The 22695-nt window shown below is 41.0% G+C and overlaps 1 protein-coding gene across 1 annotated transcript in view; it reads right to left on the bottom strand.

Annotated features, from left to right (window-relative positions):
• ACBD3 (acyl-CoA binding domain containing 3) overlaps nucleotides 1–22695 on the bottom strand; it is a 47648-nt gene that overhangs the window by 6438 nt on the left and 18515 nt on the right. Inside the window, exons 2-6 of the mRNA XM_036903657.2 lie at nucleotides 8727–8868; nucleotides 7908–8048; nucleotides 5803–5961; nucleotides 3952–4126; nucleotides 627–813 (exon numbers count right to left, since the gene is read on the bottom strand). Coding sequence (XP_036759552.2) covers nucleotides 627–813; nucleotides 3952–4126; nucleotides 5803–5961; nucleotides 7908–8048; nucleotides 8727–8868 — 804 coding nt within the window. The remainder of the gene's footprint in view (nucleotides 1–626; nucleotides 814–3951; nucleotides 4127–5802; nucleotides 5962–7907; nucleotides 8049–8726; nucleotides 8869–22695) is intronic.

Below are 22695 nucleotides of genomic sequence, written 5' to 3'. Positions count from 1 at the left end.
CCTCTGGGGATCACCACCCACAGCATATCAGGGCTGGTATGTGTGACCAACAGGATACAACAGAAGTGCTAATGTACTGGAACATAAAAGACACTGCCACTCTGCCTCGTTGTCTTTTGGATCATGTGCTCTGGAGGAAGCCAGCTACTGTGCTGAGGACACTCAAGCAGCCCTACAGTGAGGCTTCACAACACAAGGAACTGAGGCCATCTACCAACAGCCGGCACCAACTTGCCAGCCACATGAGGGAACCCCACCCTTGGGAAACAGAGCCTCTAAACAAGACTACAGTCCCAGCCAACATCTTGACTACAACCTCATTAGAGGTAATAACCACCACAACTCAGACAAGCTACTTCTGAATTCCTGAACCACAGAAACTGTGAAAGATAATAAATGTTTGTTATTTTAAGCTGGTAATTTGGGTGCAATTTGTTACGCAGCAACATACAGCTAACATATATAAAATGACAGCCCAACGTCTACACGACTGTGAGGCTCACCAGAACCATCAGATTCAGACTGAAAAAGCATTTGACTCTGTCACAAATACCTAACTGCTCTCTGATTTGCTTTTCATGAAATCAGGATGGATGAACACACGTGCCAGCCACTGCCAGCCATACCTTTTGGTCCATTCTCTAGGGCCTCTTCTGCAGCCTCTGGTTCAAGTTCTTTTTCAGAGCTGTCAGTGTGGGTTTTGGCCTGTCCATTAACTGACAGCACATCGCTTGGTGCAGCTGCATTCGCTTTCGATGATGTAGGCACAGAAGCCCCAGTGACTGCTACTTCCTGTTGTTTCTGTAATGCTGCCTACAAATCAAGAAAAAGTGGGGATTCATCGATCAGGAAGGCTAGCCAACGGGACATGTGCACTGGAATGCACCCTGACTGCATGGTTTTTCCCTACCAAAGCACTCTGCTCCAAGATTACTAATAAACATTATTAGTTTTTATCTTATCAGTGATAAACTTTAGTAGTGTAGTATCAAACTGACAACTACAAATGACAAAAAATTAACATGGATAAAAAAACAAAGTTAACATGGACAAAGAAATAAAAATAAAACCCTTGTAACTGAGGAACAAATTTTTTATGACCTGAGGATTACCTTAAAAAGTAACCAGGAAAAATTAATGTATGTAGAAATAATCAACCCACAATAAAATTACTAAGGGCAAAAACAGAACATAGTAACACTTGTCCTTAAAACTGATAGAGGAAAATCTTCTTGATAAAATTCAGATAAATCAAATTTGAATCAAGAAAATTAAATTTGGTAGAAATAAATTGTCACAGAAGCAAATTCACAAAAGTAGAAGCTAGTTGGTAAATCTGATATGTGATCCCCAGGGTGACCAATAAAATTAAATACGGACAAGTATTCTGATGAGAAAAACAATTAATAAATTAAACCTTCACTGTAAATTATACACAAAAATTTCTTATTGCAATTAATTGAAAATTGTTAATCATGTCGTACAAAACACTGACCTAAGAGTTAAACAGGCTTCTAAAATTGAGTGTGAGCTCTAAATAGTGCCTTAATGAGAATTCATCACTGTTTACATTATTATGGTCAAAATATGTGTTAAAATATTCATAAACATGAATCCAAAATGTCCTCTGAGTCAGAATGACAACTACTCTGACTTATAATGCTATAGATGTGCTTTGAGTGGTTTTAAACTTTATATAAATGGAATTTTGGATCTTTTTGTGTCTGGCTTCATCTATATATAGGGTCGCATGTAATTACCTCTTGTTTGCATTACTATAGGACATTCATTCCATTGTGAAAATACAAAATTTTTCTTTATCCAGTCTACTGTTGATGAGCATTTGGGCATTTAACTTTTTAGATTAAAACAGTAAGTTGTAAGTGAGCATAAGTTTACAAAATAGAAGAAAGAAGGAAGGGAAGAAGGAAAAGAAAATATAGGAAGGAAGCCTTCGTGATCTCATGGCTTAGGGTAATGATATGTTCAGACACATTCATACTCCTATTTGCTTCACCAACCAATTACTTAGATGAACAGTAATGCCTCTCTCTGCTTCTAGTGCAGGCTGCTAGCACACCTGACATTTTAAAATACCTTCTTCCAAGGCCTAGATACTCAGTAATTTCCATATTAGTTTTTTAGAAAGAGTATTAGCTTCCAGAAAAAGTACATACAACCAAAACATTTCAGCATACTCAACATTCTCTGCCTGACAGGAAAGCAAAAAAAAAAAAAAAGAAGCATTTCTGCTGATGAGCAGGCCCAGCACAGATGGCCCTCACCAGCTGGCCTTCCTTCAAACTCTCTAAAATGTACAGGTCCCTTCCTCTAGACCCCCTGCCCCTGCCATGAATATACACCAAACTATGATTACTTATACGCACATCTTCTCTTATATGCGAAGTTTTTTTAAGCACAGAAAGATAAACCTTGAACAATGTAACACCCCCATAACTGCACCTCCATGTTAACAAGTGTCGTCATTTGGTTGTTTTGCTCAGTATTTATACAGAAATTAATATTTTATGGACTGAAGTTCCCTTTGTTTCTTCCCGGTCCCTTTCCTTCTCTATTCCCAGAGACAATCAACTTAATAAACCAGGTTTGATAACTGTAACCTAAATTATGGATTATAGTTCTTTCTAGTTCTGTTTCAAAGATTCTTGGTTTTGCCTTGACTGGACTATTCCCATTCAGTGATAGCGACCAATGAACAGTACAGCATGTATAAGCTATTGCCATTGAAAAATTATCTTAGTGCTATCAAAGAATCAGGAAAAGGGGAGCGATATGCTAAGCAGAAATAGTCTTTAGAGGGCAGAAAAGAAATCCCTCAAGAACATCACTGACTGTCCTGAGCAGACTCCAGCTGAGCAGCCATCACCACTGCATGAAACCTGCAGGGCTTACAGCTCCGAAGTGCTAAAGCCTCAGGGAAAGACGTTTTAGGGACTGTATTATAAATTCTCAAAGAATTTAAAGAGCTTGGCAAAACAACAAAGATCATTTCATCTAACAAGAAAGCTGAGCAAGTATAATGCAACACTTTTCTTTACTCCGATTTTCTCACAAGCAGTAACTGCTTTGTAAGTGAATATAAGTAAGAAAAATTTGGTCAAGTTAAATCTAAGAAGGCATTTAATGCCTCCACCAAATGTGAAAAATGCATGTAAAAACAGTTATCTTCCATGTGTATAAAACATTTTTACAGAGCAACTACTGTCTCATTTTATTCCTCTGTAGTTCTCTGAGATTAACAGGACAGGTGCCAGGATTTTACACAATGTTCTTGCTGAATAGGAGAAAAGGCATACAAATCAGTATGGTAGGTAACTTGTCTGAGATCAAATAAGACAATGGCAAAGCCAGGACAGAATCCTGGCATTACACCTTGCCCCAATACCAGTCCTGGGTTTGTTCCTTGAAGCCACTCCTTCCTATGTGGGTAGAGGCAGGGAGTCAGAGGACCACAATCTGTGCTGGGCCTGCTCATCAACAGAAACTGCGGGCAAGCGCCCTCTGACTCCTCACCCTAATGCACGTCAGACACCCCAGTCCTGGCCCCAGCCCACAGAGGCAGCTGAGTCTTAGGGGACCTGTCCAGACCCCAGAGAGTGCACTGCCTGAAGAAGCCCTTGAACTAACCCATTACTCAAGTTCTCATGGTTCCAGGACCACTAGTAGGCTCTGTATCAGACTCACTGGGATGATACCTGGCCCATACAACATCCAGATACCCTCATGACAATGCAATAGTGGCCACATCGTTTGTTGCTTTGATGGTATCATTTTGTTTCCTAACTGCAAGTGCAACACGGAAGTCTCACTTAATAAAGGTCACCTGAACGTCATTTTCCACCTCAGAAGCTACCTAATGCAAACTTCATCGAGCCTGCACCCTGCGGGAAGAAAGCCATCCCAGGCCAGGCTCCGGGCTGTCTGCCGTACCTGCTGTTGTGCGAGCTGGACCTGGTACAGCTGCTGCATGTACTGCTGGTAGTGCTGCTCCTGCAACTGGCGGATGAGGACCTGCTGCTGCTCGCAGTTCCCTGGGTACTGCTGGGCTGCGTACTGCTGGAACTGCACGGCGGTCTGGGAGTTTAACGCTGCCATTATCTGCTGCCTAAAACGTTAAAACATATACTAGTCTGTCTCCAGGAGGCTGTTCATGACAAAATAAAACGTACTTGTTTATTTTTATAATGTCTAAGCTTTAAGAGCTACTGAGCTAGTAATGTATACCAATCAGCATGTGTCCCAGGTCCAGAAAAACATTTGAGAAAATAAACTTGGCTTGTAATTTTTTAACTTCAATCTTTCAAGGAAAGCTTGGGATGGAGAGGGAGAACAGTCATACATCTCACATCATAATCACAGGCATTTGCTGTGAACTTACTATGTGCTGGGCAGTGTTCAAAGCACATTCTTCATTCCCACTTCGTTCTTACAACCCAGTTTCACAAAGGAGGAAATGAAGATGTTCGGTGACTTGCCCGAGGTTACACTGCAGTAGATGCCAAGGCCAGGATTAGAGTCTAGGCAGTCTGGTTCCAGTCCATCCTCTCTAGCATGATGCTGCAAGAGGCTGGACTCTCATCTGTGCCAGGGGTGAGATTACTTAACTATTGGCCGTGGCCTCTCTGCCTGAATACATGAAAAGCAGGGAGAGGCAGAAGAACAGTGAGATGTTACAAGTGGCCTTAGCAAGTATAATAAGGCCAATGCAAATTTGAGGGCCTTTAGCAGTTAATTTAAGCCTGCTCTTAAAGAAAAACACTGAAAATAATACCTGGGCACACTTGCGTCAGAGACACTACCTTCTGTTATCTACTATAATTCTCATATTTTTCTTTCACAGAGACACCACATGCTTAACTCAGTTTCATGACCCGCTTAACAAAAACCTCAAAATCATCTATTAATACATAAATAAACACATAAAAAGAAACATAGCAAAATCTTACAAACTCCAAAATAGAACGTGACACTGGGTCCCCCTAGGGCACCCCCTCCCCTACAAACGAGTGGTATTCATAGTCTCTGGATGTTCAGAGTACAAAGAGGTGTGGATTGGTTTGAGATTAGCAACAAAGCTTTTCTGAGCAACTACTCAGAAATAAGGAGGAATCAATGGACTCTCATGTTCTCTGGTTTAATCTAGACACCATGCTATCTCTGGAATCAGGTTTTATGGATGTTGATCCCTTCCTCCCCATGCCCACAGCTCCCTCGTGAAGAACCAGTCCCTTCTGAGAGAGCTGCTCTCACAGCCCTTGCTGACTAAGACATGGTGTCTGTTTCAATCCCTGTGGTGCAGACAGACACCTGACATAGGCTGGACCAGCTGGATTCTGTCCTGGGGATCTGTAACTGGGTCTCTCAAATTTCAGCCAGTCTCTGTCAAATGCACAAAAACATAGACCACATAAATCCAGCCTAGGATAGCCTGTGAATGCCAAACACAGAGTAACGATTTGCAGAGCATAGGAAGAATGTAACAGACACGAGCTGTGAGAAGTAAAGACAAGGGATCCTGTGGCCCCAGAGACAGAGAGCAAGTGTGCACCCTCAGCTCCTGATCTAGAGCCTAGGCTCTGAGAGCTAATCCCAAATTCTTTCAATACCTTCCTCTTTTTGCAACCAACTGAAGCTTAACCCAAGGCTCTCCCGGGGCGCAGATCATTGGTACAAGGGTAAGTAGCTTACGCTGGTCTACCTCCTAGTCACAAACACCAAAATGATTGTGAGCACAGGGGTCAGGGCGACAGCCTACTTCTCAGAAGTCATGCAACAGCTTACTTTTGCTGCTCCAACCGGAGCCTCTCCTCTTCCATCCGCCGCCTCTCTCCTTCCTCCCGCCTAAGCCTCTCCCCCTCTTCTCTCCTCCGTCTCTCTTCCTCCTTTTGCAGCCGTTCTCTTTCTTTCTCTTCACGCTGCCTTTGTTCCTCCTCCTCCTTCCTGCAGGGAAAGGAGAGAATGAGCCCTTTACAAAGAATCCTGTTTGAAAAATATAACTTTACTTACCAATGAAAACTAATATGACCCTTCAGAGAACAATGGGGTGAATACAAACATTTGGAATGGATACACTCCACTGGAAGACACCTATCATATGGAGTCAGTCTTGCACTACACAAGATTACAGCAATGAATACCTACTGCTGCATAGCAACAGAACAAGAGGTTCGCCAACTAAGATAGTACTTAAATCATTAAGGAAGACCCTCACCTGCAGACACCCCCAATATATGCTCACTGCACCGCTTTTCCTTCACATCATTTACTGCAGTACAATTAGATCTGTGTGATAAATTCAGCAATACATCTGCCTCACCCATTAAAGTACATATTCCTTAAGGGCAGAGACTGCCTAGCTCACACCACTGCACCCTTGGGGCTTAGCATAGTGCTGGAAAGAACAGTCGACAAGTGTCTACAGAAATGAAAGTCCACTCTGAAATGTTGTGCTGCCATAAATAAAGAATTCACCCATGTGGCCTCATAAATAAAGACATTTAATATTTGTTTAATGAAAAGAACAGGTGAATACATAGAAAAGGTCTGGAAAGACACACCTCAAGTGTGCCAGTTATTATCCATGGAGTTAAAGGGAGATGGGAGGGAAGGTTTTCAGTCTGTGTGTGTATGTCACCATAAAAAGAAAATATTTACATTGCATACATTAGTGTACGATTTCTGAAACTAAACAATTTTTAAAGCTTTTAATTTAAAAAAGGAAAGAACAGCTGGACAACCAGGTGCAGCCCCACCCAACAACCACACCTAGACCCCTTCCCCAAGGAGAAAGGGAACCGCTATGCTTGGAACAGATGCCTCACGGGGCACAAGTGGCGTGGAGCACAGGGTGGCTGAAGACGGGATGAAGGGAAGTCTGAGGATACTCTCAGAAGAACCACTTCTTGGTCCTACCACGAATACTGTCTGGGTCACCCGAGTTTACTCCCCAAATCCTGTAAGTGATTAACACACAGCTCAGCCACAGCCATACTTCAAATATAGTAATAATATGCCCACTTTCAACACTTCCCACTGGGAGAGGGCAAGATGCTCTACAAGCCAGAGATTAAACTTCAGGAGTGAGGATGCCCAGTCTTAAATTCCTTAGAAGAACTCTATGTGGACTTCATCTAATGAGAGAAGTATAGTTTTTAAAGGAAAAATACAGTTGTATGTGTCAAGATGAGCAGTAACTTAAATATTCAATTTATCATTAAAAAAGACCTTAAAAGAAAAGCAATAAATACATGCTTCCAAAGGCAATATAGCCATACCTCACTGATCCAACATCACCACACAATGGACTATGGCACAGTAAAGGAGGAACTACATTTCCATTCTTGTAAAAATAAAAATTTTTCCTTTAGAAAATAACCTTCCTTTGGTTAAGTATCTTCTAAAAATCTATCAAGCTATTTCCTATCCTTCTGAACAGGAATAAATATTATCTAGTGTACTGTCTGTTGATGACCCAGGAGTTTTAACTACATAACAATTGTATGTGATAATGCTGTGGGGGTGAAGTTTGTATTAAGTGACCCCTGATGCCACACTTCGGTAATTCTCGTGTCTTATTTTTCGTGGTTGCAATCTTCTACCTAATAGGCTGTTTTCTCTTTTAATCTGTTATTTCAATCCCAGTTAAGGTGGGAAATCAGAAACAAGTGTTTCAAAAGTAAATATAATATAATCTGAGAAAAAAATTAATATGAAAAAATTATAGCATCATTTTCATTACCTAGAAATTTTAGATAAAGTTATCGGAAACATAACCCCTACATAAATAAGATGTTAACTATAATTCTACTGTGCAGACACTCCATAAAGCAAAAGCACCAGTACTGGAGCTGCTCAAGGATACAGTATTCTGTGCCCTCAAACCTCACCTTTTCTTTTCTTGTTCTTCCTTCTCTATTTTGTGGGATGTAACATATGTTGAAAAGAGATGGCAACACCTATTTAGAAGCTTGACAAACTCCACCATGGCATCCTCTTTAGACATGGTTCCCAGAGCTGCCCATTCTCTCCTGTAAGGAACAACAAGAAAAATCACCTCTTCTTCCTAACAGAATGAGAATTTGATTTAATTTAAACCTAAATATGAACACTTCTCAATTACAAAATAAAGAATGATTTTACTATAAACAAAAGGCTCAAAACTTCATGTTTCAAGCATGCAGTGATTAACTAAATTAGATGTGCGCATACAATCCAAACTTACTGCCGTAAACAACAATTTGTGTACAGTCTGTGTAGTTTACATATGAACTGCCGAGAATTTCCATACCTTTTGAATGGCAAAAGGGTATCAACATTTTATTTTCCTTTTCTATCATATTTTAGCCTTAACTGAATCAAATGCTCAGAGTATTTGTTTTTGTCACAACTCTCTGTATGTCTCAATATGGGAATCAATTACTATGTATTTCAAATGGCTGCTTTTAATATTTAGGAAGAATCAAATGAAGCTGTACTTGTCTTATGTTCACAATCAGATGAGTAAACTTCTTCTATAATATTTAACCATAAACATCTCCAAGATTTAACAGGTAAACATCTGAAGACTCCATAAGCTGTAAGTAAAAATGCTTGTTTTAGTTCTTATTCTAAGCTAATGAACCAGCTGTTTACATCTCAACCAATTCACTTTGCACCCTTTCCAACATTACTCTCGTTAAATTCATTACACAACAAAACACTGTTACCTTCTGTCATTCCCCAGCACATCAAAGAATCCAACCTCAGGACAAGTGTCTGGATTATATGGACCCATAAGAACCTGCTTGTGCAGTGCCACAAGCTTCAGTTTTTCTTCATAAGTTGGATGAAATGCTTTACCATCTTTTTCTGTGAGAAACAGAAGCACAGAGAGAACAATTAGCATTAGCAAAATACATATTTTCAACAGTATATGAAGTTTTGCTATAAGGTATAACCTATTATAGTGAATTTTTTATTTTAAATACCAAATTTTAATAGAGCCCAAGACAGTAACCCTTTAGGCTGAATAATTTAAAATGAAGCCAAGTACTAATATATATATTAAAACTACAACAGGGAAACCATTCTGTCAAGCTACAGTCAGGCGCACACATATAAGAGTACCACTTGATGTCTTGCACACATATTAAAAAGGTACAATCATTTTTAAAGTTTTTTCTTAATAATTTTATATCAATCACTTTTAATATGATCATGCACAAGAGATTACATATACTTTGAAAGGCTATATTCAAAACATAATCCATCCCACTAAGGCAGTGTGACATGGTCAAAGGGGCTTTGGAATCAGACAACCTAGGTTTAAATCTCACCTCAGACATTTCCTAAAAGCAGTAGGACCATTTAACCTCTCATTTTGTTCACCAATAAAGTGAGGAGTCCCCTACTATTTCAGAGGTTATGAGTTTTGTTAATAACTATTAGATCCTTTTCCTTCCTTCATATTATGATAGGCTCTGGCAGGTCTCCAAAGGACGGTTAAGAGCAAAGCCAGTTTGACTTTAGCTACCACCAACATTCAAAAGCAGTATGAAACAGGTGCAGGTAAAATGGAAAATCCGTGGAGAGTAATTCTGCTTCTTTGATAAATGGTAGCATTAACTATTGGTTGATTCTAATGATAGTAAGAGATTACTAAGTTAAAAGAAAAAAAAGGAGGTAGGAAGTAGTACGTATTGCTACAAGTTTTATCCAAGTACATAATAGTCACCTAATAAAATCACTGATGATGGATGACAAAATTAGTTAAAGGTTATGAGCAGGATACACAAGACGAGAGAAAATCGAAGTTGCCAATAAGCATCCCAAGAGAGCCAAACTTACTAGTCAAGGAAATGAAAACTGAATCCTTAAAATGCAAGATCTCCTCTGCCCTCATACAGGTCAAAAAAGTTAGATAACATCAAGAGTTGGTAAAATGGGACAAACAGGTACCCCCTCTCATACACTAATGTTGAATATATAAACTGTTCCAGTTACATTGCAGGGTAATTTGGCAATATCCTTCAAAATTACTGATGTGTGTGCATATGATCCACAGTTCCAACTCCCATTTTCTATTCCTGGTAAGTATCCAAACATGTAGATGCAGGGGCATGTAGGGCTATCCATTACAGCACTGTCTGCTTGTTACTGTAAGTGCCTGAGAAGTTCAAGGAAACAGCTGGGTAATGCACTATATTCAGACTGTCATATAAATGAAGCAATTATAGGAAATTTTGCTAAGGGAAAAAAAGCAAGCTGCAGAAAACTATATGCAAACACAGCACCCATATATTCCGTCAATTCTATACACTTCCCGACTACAAATTTTAACATCTCTAAAAGATGAGGTTTTATAGTGTATGGTATTTTACAGTTATAATTGGTTTTTCTTTTGTAATAGTACATGAGGTAATAATCTTAGAATCGATGAAATTCAGCATGTAAACACACCCACATATACTATGTGGGTACATTTATGTGAATATAAAAGAAAAAGACCTAGGAGGAGTCACACTAAAGGAGACTGAAGGAGTATCAAAGAGAATGTAAGCCTTACTCGCAACATTTGAATTTTTCAAAGGATAATGTGTGGAAGAACAAACTCAACTGTTAAAGACATACTGCCTCTGATTGGCCAACTAGTGGGTGGGAGTGAAGAGGAGTTTCACATTTATATATACTTCTGTATATATAAGTATACATTCTTTTTTCAACAAGAACAAATTCATGCAATATTGGAAAAAATATTTTAAAAAGACAAAACTGTGACACTTACCTCATTTATTTAATAAAAATTGAAACATCTCAGTAACCTGTGAGTCAGCCACCTATCTTTGTTACTGAGGAAACAGTAGTACTAGACAATTGGTACCAAGACAATTAGTCGCAGGGAAGTAGGAACTTCCTCTCAAGCTTTTAAAACAGTATGACCATAGTTCTGTATTTACCAACTAAGAGGAAATTCCCACTTCCAAATCTAAGTATTAGAATGCTGTTTCAATCAATGATGGACATTATAGAAGATCTTTTTCATATTCACACATTCAACTTACCAGATATTTATTGAGCCCTGTGTGTATGTAAATCATTGGGCTAGATGCTAGGGATTGACTGTCCTCAGGAGTTTACAATCAATTAAGTTCCAATTAAAAATTTGTAACTTGGCAATACAGAAAATAATTGTGTCTAGGTGTATGTGTGTGTGTGTGTGTGTATATATATATATATATATATATATATCTCAGATTGTAACAGAATTGCATTGAGATAAAGAAAAGATTATTTTAGAGTTTATTTCTGACCTAGGGAGAAAAAAATTAAATCAAAAAGGTTGAGGTAGATCTGTTCCAACTCCTTAGGGTGGGCCAGCAGTTACTTTCTAACATAGTATATAATCAAAGCAAAATGGATTGGACTTTACAAAGCCAAAATACACCTTTGCATTTTCTTTCACCTAGAAATCAACAAGCCTGAAAGAATTGCTCTTTACTTCATTCTCTTCCCAATGATACCCCTCTGAAATACAATATTTAAAAATTAACTTAGTAAGAAAAATGGTATTATATGTGTTCACTGCTGCATTATTTTAATTTTTACAAAACTATTCAATAACACAAGCTTCAATTACAGTAATCCATTGAACAGATTATACAGCTATTGAAAAGACAAGTATAAGGGCTATATGGCATTTTAGAGAACAGATTGACGATATATTAATTAAAATACATAGAATTAAAAATTATATATGCACTGTTTACAACTCTGTAAAAATGCCTGCAAGATGTGACCAAAGACCCAAAGAGAATGTAGGAAGAAAGTTTTAAGAATCTGGGTGAGTGATCACATGCATAGTTCTTTAAAAGTCTGCAGTTAAGATTTTCTTAACAAGATTAGCTAGCTAGAGATCTAAGATGTTAATATTAGCGTGTTAAAACATACAAAACAATAGCAGCTACATTTTGGCTACTATTTACCAAAAAGCCCTTCTCCAATTTTAAAGGTGTCCATAACCTTCCTTTACCATCTACCTTAATTTTGCACATAATTAATCACCGAAAGTTTCTTGTGCTAATTATGTCAAGGTAATAATTAGAAATGTAGTTCCAGGACAACTTCCTTCTCACCTTCCCCAAATCGTGATGATTTGAAAAACAGCTCCAACTTCTGATCTTGGCCTATTAGTTTGAAAGATTATTATCTATAAGGTTTTTGTTTTTTAAATCCAAAAAAAGCATACACCTGACTATGTCATTTTACCTTGAGCCTTATAAAGGGAAAATATGCTGCTGGTGATGCAAGAAAGGGTATACAGGCCTGAGGAAGACTGGGGGTAGAGGGTATAGTAGGATAAAACTTCCTTGTTTTGTTCCGTCAGGATTCCTGGGATATTTTCTCCTTAAAAAAAAAAAAAAATCTGTATTCTGAGTGTGGTTGCTTTGACCTAAATAAATATCAATAAACTTAAAATCAGTTGGAAAACTTAGTCACTGGAAGACCAAACACTTTTCTGTCATGTAATACAGCAATTTTCAAACATATACACACAAAATTCTTCTTCTTTGCTGCAGGGAGATGATTTGAAGCCAACAGGGCTAGTGGACATGAAAAAAATTTTAATCTATGACTACTCTAAAGTTATTTTAATGGAGGGTGGGTCCATTCCTTATTAGGTAATAAATCTGCTTTGTATTTCAAACACCTAGTTGTGTGAAGTAGGTGGGAGGACCTTGGGATAGGGAGAGTAAACAAGGAAACTACCTTTATTCACAAGGAGTCTATCTCCAGCCCTAAGAAGTGATTCATTGGTAGGGTGAGTTTCAGGATTTTTGGATGTCATTTTAACAGCTGCCCTTTTTACATCTGACAGAATTAAGAAATACTGCCAATCCACAGAGAATTTTTCAGAAGAGGAGTATCTTATAAGTGCTAGTTCTGGTCAAGAAGTCAAATGAATCTGTTCACCACCAGGAACCCCAGTGATGAGCACAAGGCTGTGTTTTCACCTAGCGCTCACCACAAAACCATGCCCAGTAAGTTTCACTGAGGAAGAAATTGATTTTACAGAATTAGCAAAACAGCAAGTCTGTTCTTTTGAATTTATTGGCATTTCCACAGAACCTTTTATGTAACTTAGTTTTAAGAACTGCTTTTTTAAACACATTTTTAAATTAAGGTATCATTGATATATAATATACTCTTATGAAGGTTTCACATGTAAAACACTGTGGTTACTACAATCACCCATATTATCAAGTACCCCCATACTCCACTGCAGTCACTGTCCATCAGTGTAGTAAGATGCCACAGAGTCACTACTTGTCTTCTCTGTGTTCCACTGTCTTACCCGTGACCCCCCATACCATGTGTACCAATCATAATGTCCCTCAATCCCCTTCTCCCGCCCTCCCCACCAACCCTTCCCCAACCCTCCCTTTAGGTAACTGCTAGTCCCTTCTTGGAGTCTGTGAGCTTGCTGCTGTTTTGTTAAGAACTGCTCTTAAATCCTATTACTAAATCTTCAAATTAATCATCATTATTCTAGTCAGGGACCAAATCTGCCTTAAAAGAAAAAAAATTAAAAGAAAAGGAAACATTCCAAAATGTTAATACTAATAATTATATCTGAAAGTTTGGATTACAGATTTCATCATTATTCATTTTTTTATTTTCCAAATTTACTTCAAAACACATGTATACTTTCCTAGCAAATACACATATTTTTTAACAAACGTTTTTTAAAAGTTAAAATGGCAACTTATCTTTCAGCCTTTGGGATGAGGTTTACAGATCAATTCTCTCCCCTGAGAAAAACCTGGGAGGATGTGCAAATAATCCCAACCACTTTCACAAGGTAAGTCTATCTCCAGCCCTAAGAAGTGATTCATTGGTAGGGTGAGTTTCAGGATTTTTGGATGTCATTTTAACAGCTGCTCTTTTTACGCCCACATTGTGTTGATGTTCTGAACTTCAAAGAAAACGCAGAAAATGATCTATATCTACATCACTAGGCAAACTATAAGTACTACAAAAATGTTCTCTTTTAGTTTTCAGATGGGTCTGGTTCACACATCACAAGGGTTTGTTTTGTCTAGTTTTTGAGTTGGATAAGAATAATTTTCTTCAAAATTTCTGGTTCCCAGGGAATTAAATGTGGAAATTTAGCAAGAAATAAATTATAACTAACATTAATTACATAGAAAAAGCCTTGTTGAAACTCAAAAACCTTTAACCAGGACCATATTCCCAAAGGAAAGTTCCATTTCAGTCCTGCCAGGAAGGACCACTGTTATCTTCCTAGGTTCCCACATGTACAGGGCTAATTAATTAGTAGTTATTTAATTCAGCTGATTTTCAGATTCTGCTTTCTATGGTGGCCAAAGAGATAGACGTTTGATTAGAAAGAAGCTGCAGAGCTCTTTTTAGGTGCAAGTATATAAACACACACCAATGAAGTAGAAAATAACTACTTCTGCTACCTAGGGGAGTGTGACTACAAAGCTAGCCACTTTCAACTGAATGGACTGAAAGGGATCTGTTGTTGGTATTCATCCAGCAATAATTCTTAACAAGTTAATTTTCTATAAACTTGAAGACTATAAACTTGAAGACTAGACAGGGATGCCCACTCTCCCCACTGTTATTTAACATAGTACTGGAGGTCCTAGCCACGGCAGTCAGACAAAACAAAGAAATACAAGGAATCCACATTGGTAAAGAAGAAGTTAAACTGTCACTATTTGCAGATGACATGATATTGTACATAAAAAACCCTAAAGACTCCACCCCAAAACTACTAGAACTGATATCGGAATACAGCAAAGTTGCAGGATACAAAATCAACACACAGAAATCTGTAGCTTTCCTATACACTAACAATGAAACAATAGAAAGAGAAATCAGGAAAACAATTCCATTCACAATTGCATCAAAAAGAATAAAATACCTAGGAATAAACCTAACCAAAGAAGTGAAAGACCTATAACCTGAAAATTATAAGACACTCTTAAGAGAAATTAAAGGGGACACTAACAAATGGAAACTCATCCCATGCTCATGGCTAGGAAGAATTAATATCGTCAAAATGGCCATCCTGCCCAAAGCAATATACAGATTGATGCAATCCCTATCAAATTACCAGCAACATTCTTCAATGAACTGGAACAAATAATTCAAAACTTCATATGGAACACCAAAGACCCCGAACAGCCAAAGCAATCCTGAGAAAGAAGAATAAAGTAGGGGGGATCTTACTCCCCAACTTCAAGCTCTACTATAAAGCCATAGTAATCAAGACAATTTGGTACTGGCACAAGAACAGACCCACAGACCAGTGGAACAGACTAGAGACTCCAGGCATTAACCCAAACATATATGGTCAATTAATATTTGATAAAGAGGTCATGGACATACAATGGCGAAACGACAGTCTCTTCAACAGATGGTGCTGGCAAAACTGGACAGCTACATGTAGGAGAATGAAAATGGACCATTGTCTAATCCCATATACAAAAGTAAATTCTAAATGGATCAAAGACCTGAATGTAGGTCATGAAACCATTAAACTCTTGGAAAAAAACATAGGCAAAAACCTCTTAGACATAAACATGAGTGACCTCTTCTTGAACATATCTCCCCGGGCAAGGAAAACAACAGCAGAAATGAGTAAGTGGGACTATATTAAGCTGAAAAGCTTCTGTACAGCAAAAGACACCATCAATAGAACAAAAAGGAACCCTACAGTATGGGAGAATGTATTCATAAATGACAGATCCGATAAAGGCTTGACATCCAGAATATATAAAGAGCTCACACGCCTCAACAAACAAAAAACAAATAATCCAATTAAAAAATGGGCAGAGGAACTGAACAGACAGTTCTCCAAAAAAGAAATACAGATGGCCAACAGACACATGAAAAGATGCTCCACATTGCTAATTATCAGAGAAATGCAAATTAAAACTACAATGAGGTATCACCTCACACCAGTAAGGATGGCTGCCATCCAAAAGACAAACAACAACAAATGTTGACGAGGCTGTGGAGAAAGGGGAACCCTCCTACACTGCTGGTGGGAATGTAAATTAGTTCAACCATTGTGGAAAGCAGTATGGAGGTTCCTCAAAATGCTCAAAACAGACTTACCATTTGACCCAGGAATTCCACTCCTAGGAATTTACCCTAAGAACGCAGCAATCAAGTTTGAAAAAGACAGATGCACCCCTATGTTTATCACAGCACTATTTACAGTAGCCAAGAATTGGAAGCAATCTAAATGTCCATCGGTAGATGAATGGATAAAGAAGATGTGGTACATATACACAATGGAATATTACTCAGTCATAAGAAAAGGGCAAATCCTACTGTTGGATTCTCCCAGAGGAGGACGCCGCCCCAAATCACTCACGAAAGGCGTCTCTTGATGCAACAAGCAAGAGGAATTTATTCAGGAACCAGCTAGCTGGGGTCCAAGTTAGCCCGACGCAGCGGGTCTCAACAAGGACCCCGAGCACTCAAAACCAACGGTTTATATAGCATTTTCAAAACACTTAACTCTTAGTAATTTTCCACAGCTGCACATTATCTTTGCAAGACAAGACCACTCCTCAATTGTTAGGGAGGTTCTGCACGATAAGCTTGGTAAGTAGGATTAACTGACCAAGGTTAGCTGACCGAAGGCCACAGCTGCCCCCATCCCGGTGTTCATGATTAACTTGTTTTCCAAGGCCTTACCCAGTTCCAGTTTTTTTTTTTCTTTTAAGTCACAACCTCAGAAAACTGCTTCTAGGCCCTTAAGATGGCTACTCCTATGCTAACTTATTCTCATTCTTACATTTCCCCACTTCTCTTTTTGGGGCATTCCAATCATGGAATGTTTGTTTCTTCTTGATGTGTGAGCGAGTGATACTGTTGTCTCAGCATTAGTACTTGAACAGCACTTACTCTCTCTCTAACAAAAGATATTAGCCGGTTCAAAACACAGGGACCAAAAGTAAGAAGCAGAACAAGAATGAGCAAGGGTCCGGCTAAAGTGGATATCAGAGTTGTGAGCCATGGGGACTTAGTGAACCAGGACTCAAATAGACCCTGGCCAGCCTCTCGCTCTCTCTTTCTCTGGTCTAGCCTTTCCCTAAGCTTTGACATTGAATCTCTTATTATTCCGGAGTGGTCTGCATAAAAGCAGCATTCTTCTCTTAAAGCTGCACACAGTCCTCCAAGGCTCATAACCTTTCAAGCAAAAACTTATTAGTTGCACACTCAGGGAATGTATGAAGATGTGCTGACTGAAGCGGGGCCGGGGCCCCAAACATTATTTCAAAAGGCGTTAGTCCAAAGCAGCCGGGAGTGTTCCTGACTCTAAACAGGGCAAAGGGAAGGAGGACCAACCAATCACATAAGCCAGTCTCTATGGACAATTTAGTCAAGGTCTCTTTTAGAGTTCTGTTCATCCTTTCTACCTGTCCTGAGCTCTGGGGCCTGTATGCACAATGCAATTTCCAATCCATTCCCAGGATCTTGGCCAATCCCTGACTTACCTGGGCAACAAAGGCAGGGCCGTTGTCAGAGCCGATTACCTTTGGGATCCCAAATCTGGGAAATATCTCTTCAAGGATCTTTTTAGACACCGTCTGGGCTGTCTCAGTTTTTGTGGGGAACGCCTCTGTCCATCCTGAAAATGTGTCTAGGAAAACTAGAAGGTACTTATATCCATACTTAGCAGGCTTAATTTCAGTGAAGTCAACTTCCCAATAAGCTCCTGGGCGATCTCCTCGAAGTCTTTTTCCAGATATTGCTTGATTTTTGCTCACGTTTACTAATTGACAGGGTACACAATTTTTTACAACCTCATCAGCCAATTTTCCTAATCCAGTAACATGATAAGGGGAGTCTCGAACCAAGGTTTTTAGATTTTTTGCTCCCAGATGTGTCAATTGATGTAATTGCCTTAAGTATTCCTCTGCCTCTCTCTGGGGCAGGACAACTTTCCCTTCTTCAGAACCCTAATTTGTTTATACAAATTAGATCTTCAGGTGTTCACTGGAAGCTCTTAATGTGGGTGGCTTCTGGACACACTTGGAGGGGCAAAATGTTCATTCCCTGAGCCGCTTGCTTTGCGGCTTGGTCTGCCCTCCGGTTTCCTCGAGCTATTGGAGAGTCATCTTTCTGATGTCCAGGGCAATGTATTATTGCTACTTCCTTAGGCCTATGGATGGCTTCTAGCAAATCTAAAATCTCTTGTTTGTTTTTAACATCTTTCCCGGCAGAAGTTAACAGCCCTCTCTGTCTATAAATAGCCCCGTGTATATGAGCAGTGGCAAAGGCGTATCTGCTGTCAGTGTAGTCGTTAAGTCTCTTACCTTCTGCCATCCTTAGGGCCTGAGTCAGGGCGGTGAGTTCTGCTCGCTGTGCAGAGGTGCCCGTTGGGAGTCCACTGGCCCATATAATCCGGTCATCATCTACTACTGCAGCTCCAGCCATTCTCTTACCATCCATGATGTAACTGCTCCCGTCCGTATACCAAGTCAGGAGTCCCGGTCCTCCTAAGGGCTGATCTTGCAAGTCCTGGCGGGTGCCTGTCTCCTCAGCCAGGATTTCCTGGCAGGTATGAAGCACTTCCTTCCCCGAATCGGGGAGCAGAGTGGCCGGGTTTAGAATGGCAGGGGGGGCAAACTCCACACGATCACGATTCAGGAGTAAGGTTTGGTAGTGAGTCATTCTGGCATTCGACATCCATCTCTCGGGTGGCTGCCGAATTACACTCTCTAACAAATAGGCGACAGGTCTCTTCCAAGGTCCCCATTGCTGGGTCAACACTCCCCGAGCCACTCCACTCCGTTCATCCACAAAAAGGACGAACGGCTTAGTCACGTCTGGCAAGGCCAGAGCGGGTGCCGACAGGAGGGCCTTCTTGATCTCATCAAAGGCCTGTTGCTGTTCAGGTCCCCAAACAAACGGGGCTGCCCCTTTGGTTAGGGAGTACAGGGGGGCGGCTAAGGTGGCATATCCGGGTATCCATAATCTACAGAACCCTGCTGTTCCCAGAAATTCGCGGACTTGGCGCGGAGTAGTAGGGACCGGGATCTGCGTCACAGTCTGCTTCCGGGCTTCAGTAAGCCACCTTTTCCCTTCTCTCAGGGAATACCCTAAATAAGTCACTTGTTGTTGCAGATCTGTGCCTTTTTGGCAGATACTCTATACCCCAGCTTAGCAAGTTCAGTCAAAAGGGCTTCAGTGGCCTCTTGGCAGACTTCTTGTGTAGGGGCGGCTATCAACAAGTCATCAACATAGGTGAATTCTTGAATCCTTGTAGCAAGCGAATCCAGGTCAATTGTCCAGTAGTTCCTGTGGAGGGGACCTTCCACTCAAAAGCAAACAGCGGTTGGCTACTCTGGTGCAGGCGCAAACAAAAGAAGGCGTCTTTTAGATCTAAGACTGTATACCAAGTGTTTTCTGGGGCCAGAGAGCTTAGCAGGTTATAAGGATTCGGCACAGTGGGATGAATGTCCTGTGTTCTCTTATTAACTTCTCTTAAATCTTGCACTGGTCGATAATCTCCTGTTCCCGCTTTCTTTACAGGCAGCAAGGGAGTGTTCCATGGGGATTTACATTTTACTAATATCCCCTGCTCTATGAGCCTCTGGATATGGGGCCTAATTCCATCTCTGGCTTCTTTACTCATTGGATATTGTCTCACAGTTACTGGTGAGGCTGAGGCTTTCAATTCTATGACCACCGGGGGCTGATTTACAGCAAGCCCCATACCTGCCGTCTCCGCCCAGGCCCCTGAAAACTGGTTGAGCCACCTTTGATTAACTCGGGAGGGTTCTGGTTCCTTAAAAAGGCGGTACTCGTCTTCTAATCTTATGGACAGAATACTTAGGCCCAAAGGTTTCTTCTCTCTATCAGTCACTCGGGTATCTTCAGCCTGAAAGGATATTTGGGCCCCGACTTTGGTCAAGATGTCTCTTCCTAACAAGGGTGTAGGGCATTCCGGTATAACAAGGAATGAGTGGTTTACTTGTCCCACTCCTAAGTCCACTGTTCTTTGGGTAGTCCATGCATATTGTCTCTGACCCGTGGCCCCGAACACCCAAGACTTTTTGCTAGAAAGGGGCCTCTAGCTTGGGTCAGTACTGAATGTTGAGCACCGGCATCTACCAGAAACTCAACGGGTTGCCCCTCCACCTTCAGAGTTACCCTAGGCTCAGGGAGGGGCTCCGAGCCCCGTCTTCCCTAATCCTCATCTTCTAGCAGAGACAACACCTTCTTCGGAGGTCCCCGCGGTGGTTTCTTAGGGCATTCTTTCACCCAATGCCCCTTCTCCTTGCAGTACGCACACTGATCTTTATCCAAAGGAGGTCGGTTGCCCAGGGACCCTGCCTTACTAGTTCTACCACTAGAGGGCGGGCGTCCCTTACTTTCTACTACTGTGGCCAAGATCTTTGTTAAATTTTTCTCATACTTCCTATCCCTCTTTTCTTCTTTACTTTCCCTTTCCTTTTCCTTCCTTAACTCCTTCTCTTCCTCAGCGACAAATCCTGTAAGCCTTCCAATCTCTGAAGTTTTTTTTCTAATGTCGGGTGCCGACTGTCCGATAAAAGCAAGGGCCACTGAAGCACTATGCCCCTCAGAAGTGGGATCAAAGGGAGTATACCGCCTGAAGGCTTCTATCAGGCGCTCTAAGAATACTGCGGGTGCTTCAGTAGCTCCCTGGCTGACCTCTCTTACCTTGGCCAAATTGGTGGGGCGTCTTGCGGCCCCACGGAGACCTGCCACCAGAGCCTGACGATAGATGGTTAGTCGCTCCCTACCTTCTGGAGAATTAAAGTCCCAGTTGGGTCTAGTCAATGGGAACCCCCTCTCTATGTCATGAGGGAGTTGCGAAGGTCGCCCGTCGGTTCCAGGCACATTCCTTCGTGCTTCCAGGAGAATCCTCTCTCTCTCTTCCGTGGTGAAGAGCACCTGCAAAAGCTGCTGACAGTCATCCCAGGTGGGCTGATGGGAAAACATCAGGGACTCTACCAGACCAGTTAGTTTCTGCGGTTCTTCTGAAAAGGGCGGGTGGTTAACGTCAGGCTAAGGGGGGTCGTCACTGCCTGTCCCATTGTCAGTATAACAATAATTAGACACGTAAAAGACACAAAAAACAAAGACACACACAAATTAGACACACAGCGGCCGCGTTTAGTTCTCCTCAGAGTCTCAAACAGAAACCGAAAGGAATCAGAGGGTTGATACTCTCGGCGCCCAAAAATCAATCCTATCTCATCAGGTTCACTTTGCCGGAAAAACAGACGGGAGGCTACCAGGCATCCCTGGCCCCCCAACCTCCCCGAGGCGTCCCCCAGGGTTGCAGCCTGCGGTGCTCCTAGTACGTCTACCGACCGCAGTCTCGACCCCTTTACGGGATCGAGACAGCTGCCAGACAACGGGTACCCTTTCAGAATTCTGACCAGTCTCACTGAAAAACAGAAAACAGAATACAGACAACCCAAGGCGCCACTAATCTTACCTCTTCCTCCAAGAGCGACTTCGGGAGTGAAGCGGAGTGAGCGCATATCCCGGACGAGCCCCCAAATGTTGGATTCTCCCAGAGGAGGACGCCGCCCCAAATCACTCACGAAAGGCGTCTCTTGATGCAACAAGCAAGAGGAATTTATTCAGGAACCAGCTAGCTGGGGTCCAAGTTAGCCCGACGCAGCGGGTCTCAACAAGGACCCCGAGCACTCAAAACCAACGGTTTATATAGCATTTTCAAAACACTTAACTCTTAGTAATTTTCCACAGCTGCACATTATCTTTGCAAGACAAGACCACTCCTCAATTGTTAGGGAGGTTCTGCACGATAAGCTTGGTAAGTAGGATTAACTGACCAAGGTTAGCTGACCGAAGGCCACAGCTGCCCCCATCCCGGTGTTCATGATTAACTTGTTTTCCAAGGCCTTACCCAGTTCCAGTTTTTTTTTTTCTTTTAAGTCACAACCTCAGAAAACTGCTTCTAGGCCCTTAAGATGGCTACTCTTATGCTAACTTATTCTCATTCTTACACTACCATTTGCAGCAACATGGATGGAGCTGGAGGGTATTATGCTCAGTGAAATAAGCCAAGCAGAGAAAGAGAAATACCAAATGATTTCACTCATCTGTGGAGTATAAGAACAAAGGAAAAACTGAAGGAACAAAACAGCAGCAGAATCATAGAACCTAAGAAAGGACTAACAGGTACCAAAGGGAAAGGGACTGGGGAGGATGGGTGGGTAGGGAGGGATAAGGGGTGGGGGGGAGAATAAGGGGGGTATTAAGATTAGCATGCATAATGGGGGGGGTGGGAGAAAGGGGAGGGCTGTACAGCATAGAGAGGACAGGTAGTGATTCTACAGTATTTTGCTATGCTGATGGACAGTGACTGTAAAGGGGTTTATAGGGGGGACCTGGTATAGGGGAGAGCCTAGTAAACATAATATTCTTCATGTAAGTGTAGATTAATGATAACAAAAAAAAAGAAAGAAAGAAAAGGGAGATTACTCCCTGATAGGATAAAACTAACTGTAAATCAACGATTAATCCATGCTTTAAATATCCTTAATTTTGATCACTTAAAGGGTGTCAGATGATTGGCTATGGAGGTACATTTTTCTGATAATATTCCTTTCTCTTTAAAAAAAAAAAAAAAGCAGTTCCTGCGTGGTG

This window comes from Manis pentadactyla, chromosome 9 (genome assembly GCF_030020395.1).
Source record: "Manis pentadactyla isolate mManPen7 chromosome 9, mManPen7.hap1, whole genome shotgun sequence".
Classification (NCBI taxonomy): domain Eukaryota; kingdom Metazoa; phylum Chordata; class Mammalia; order Pholidota; family Manidae; genus Manis; species Manis pentadactyla.
This window is presented reverse-complemented; position numbering and strand designations above follow the sequence as displayed.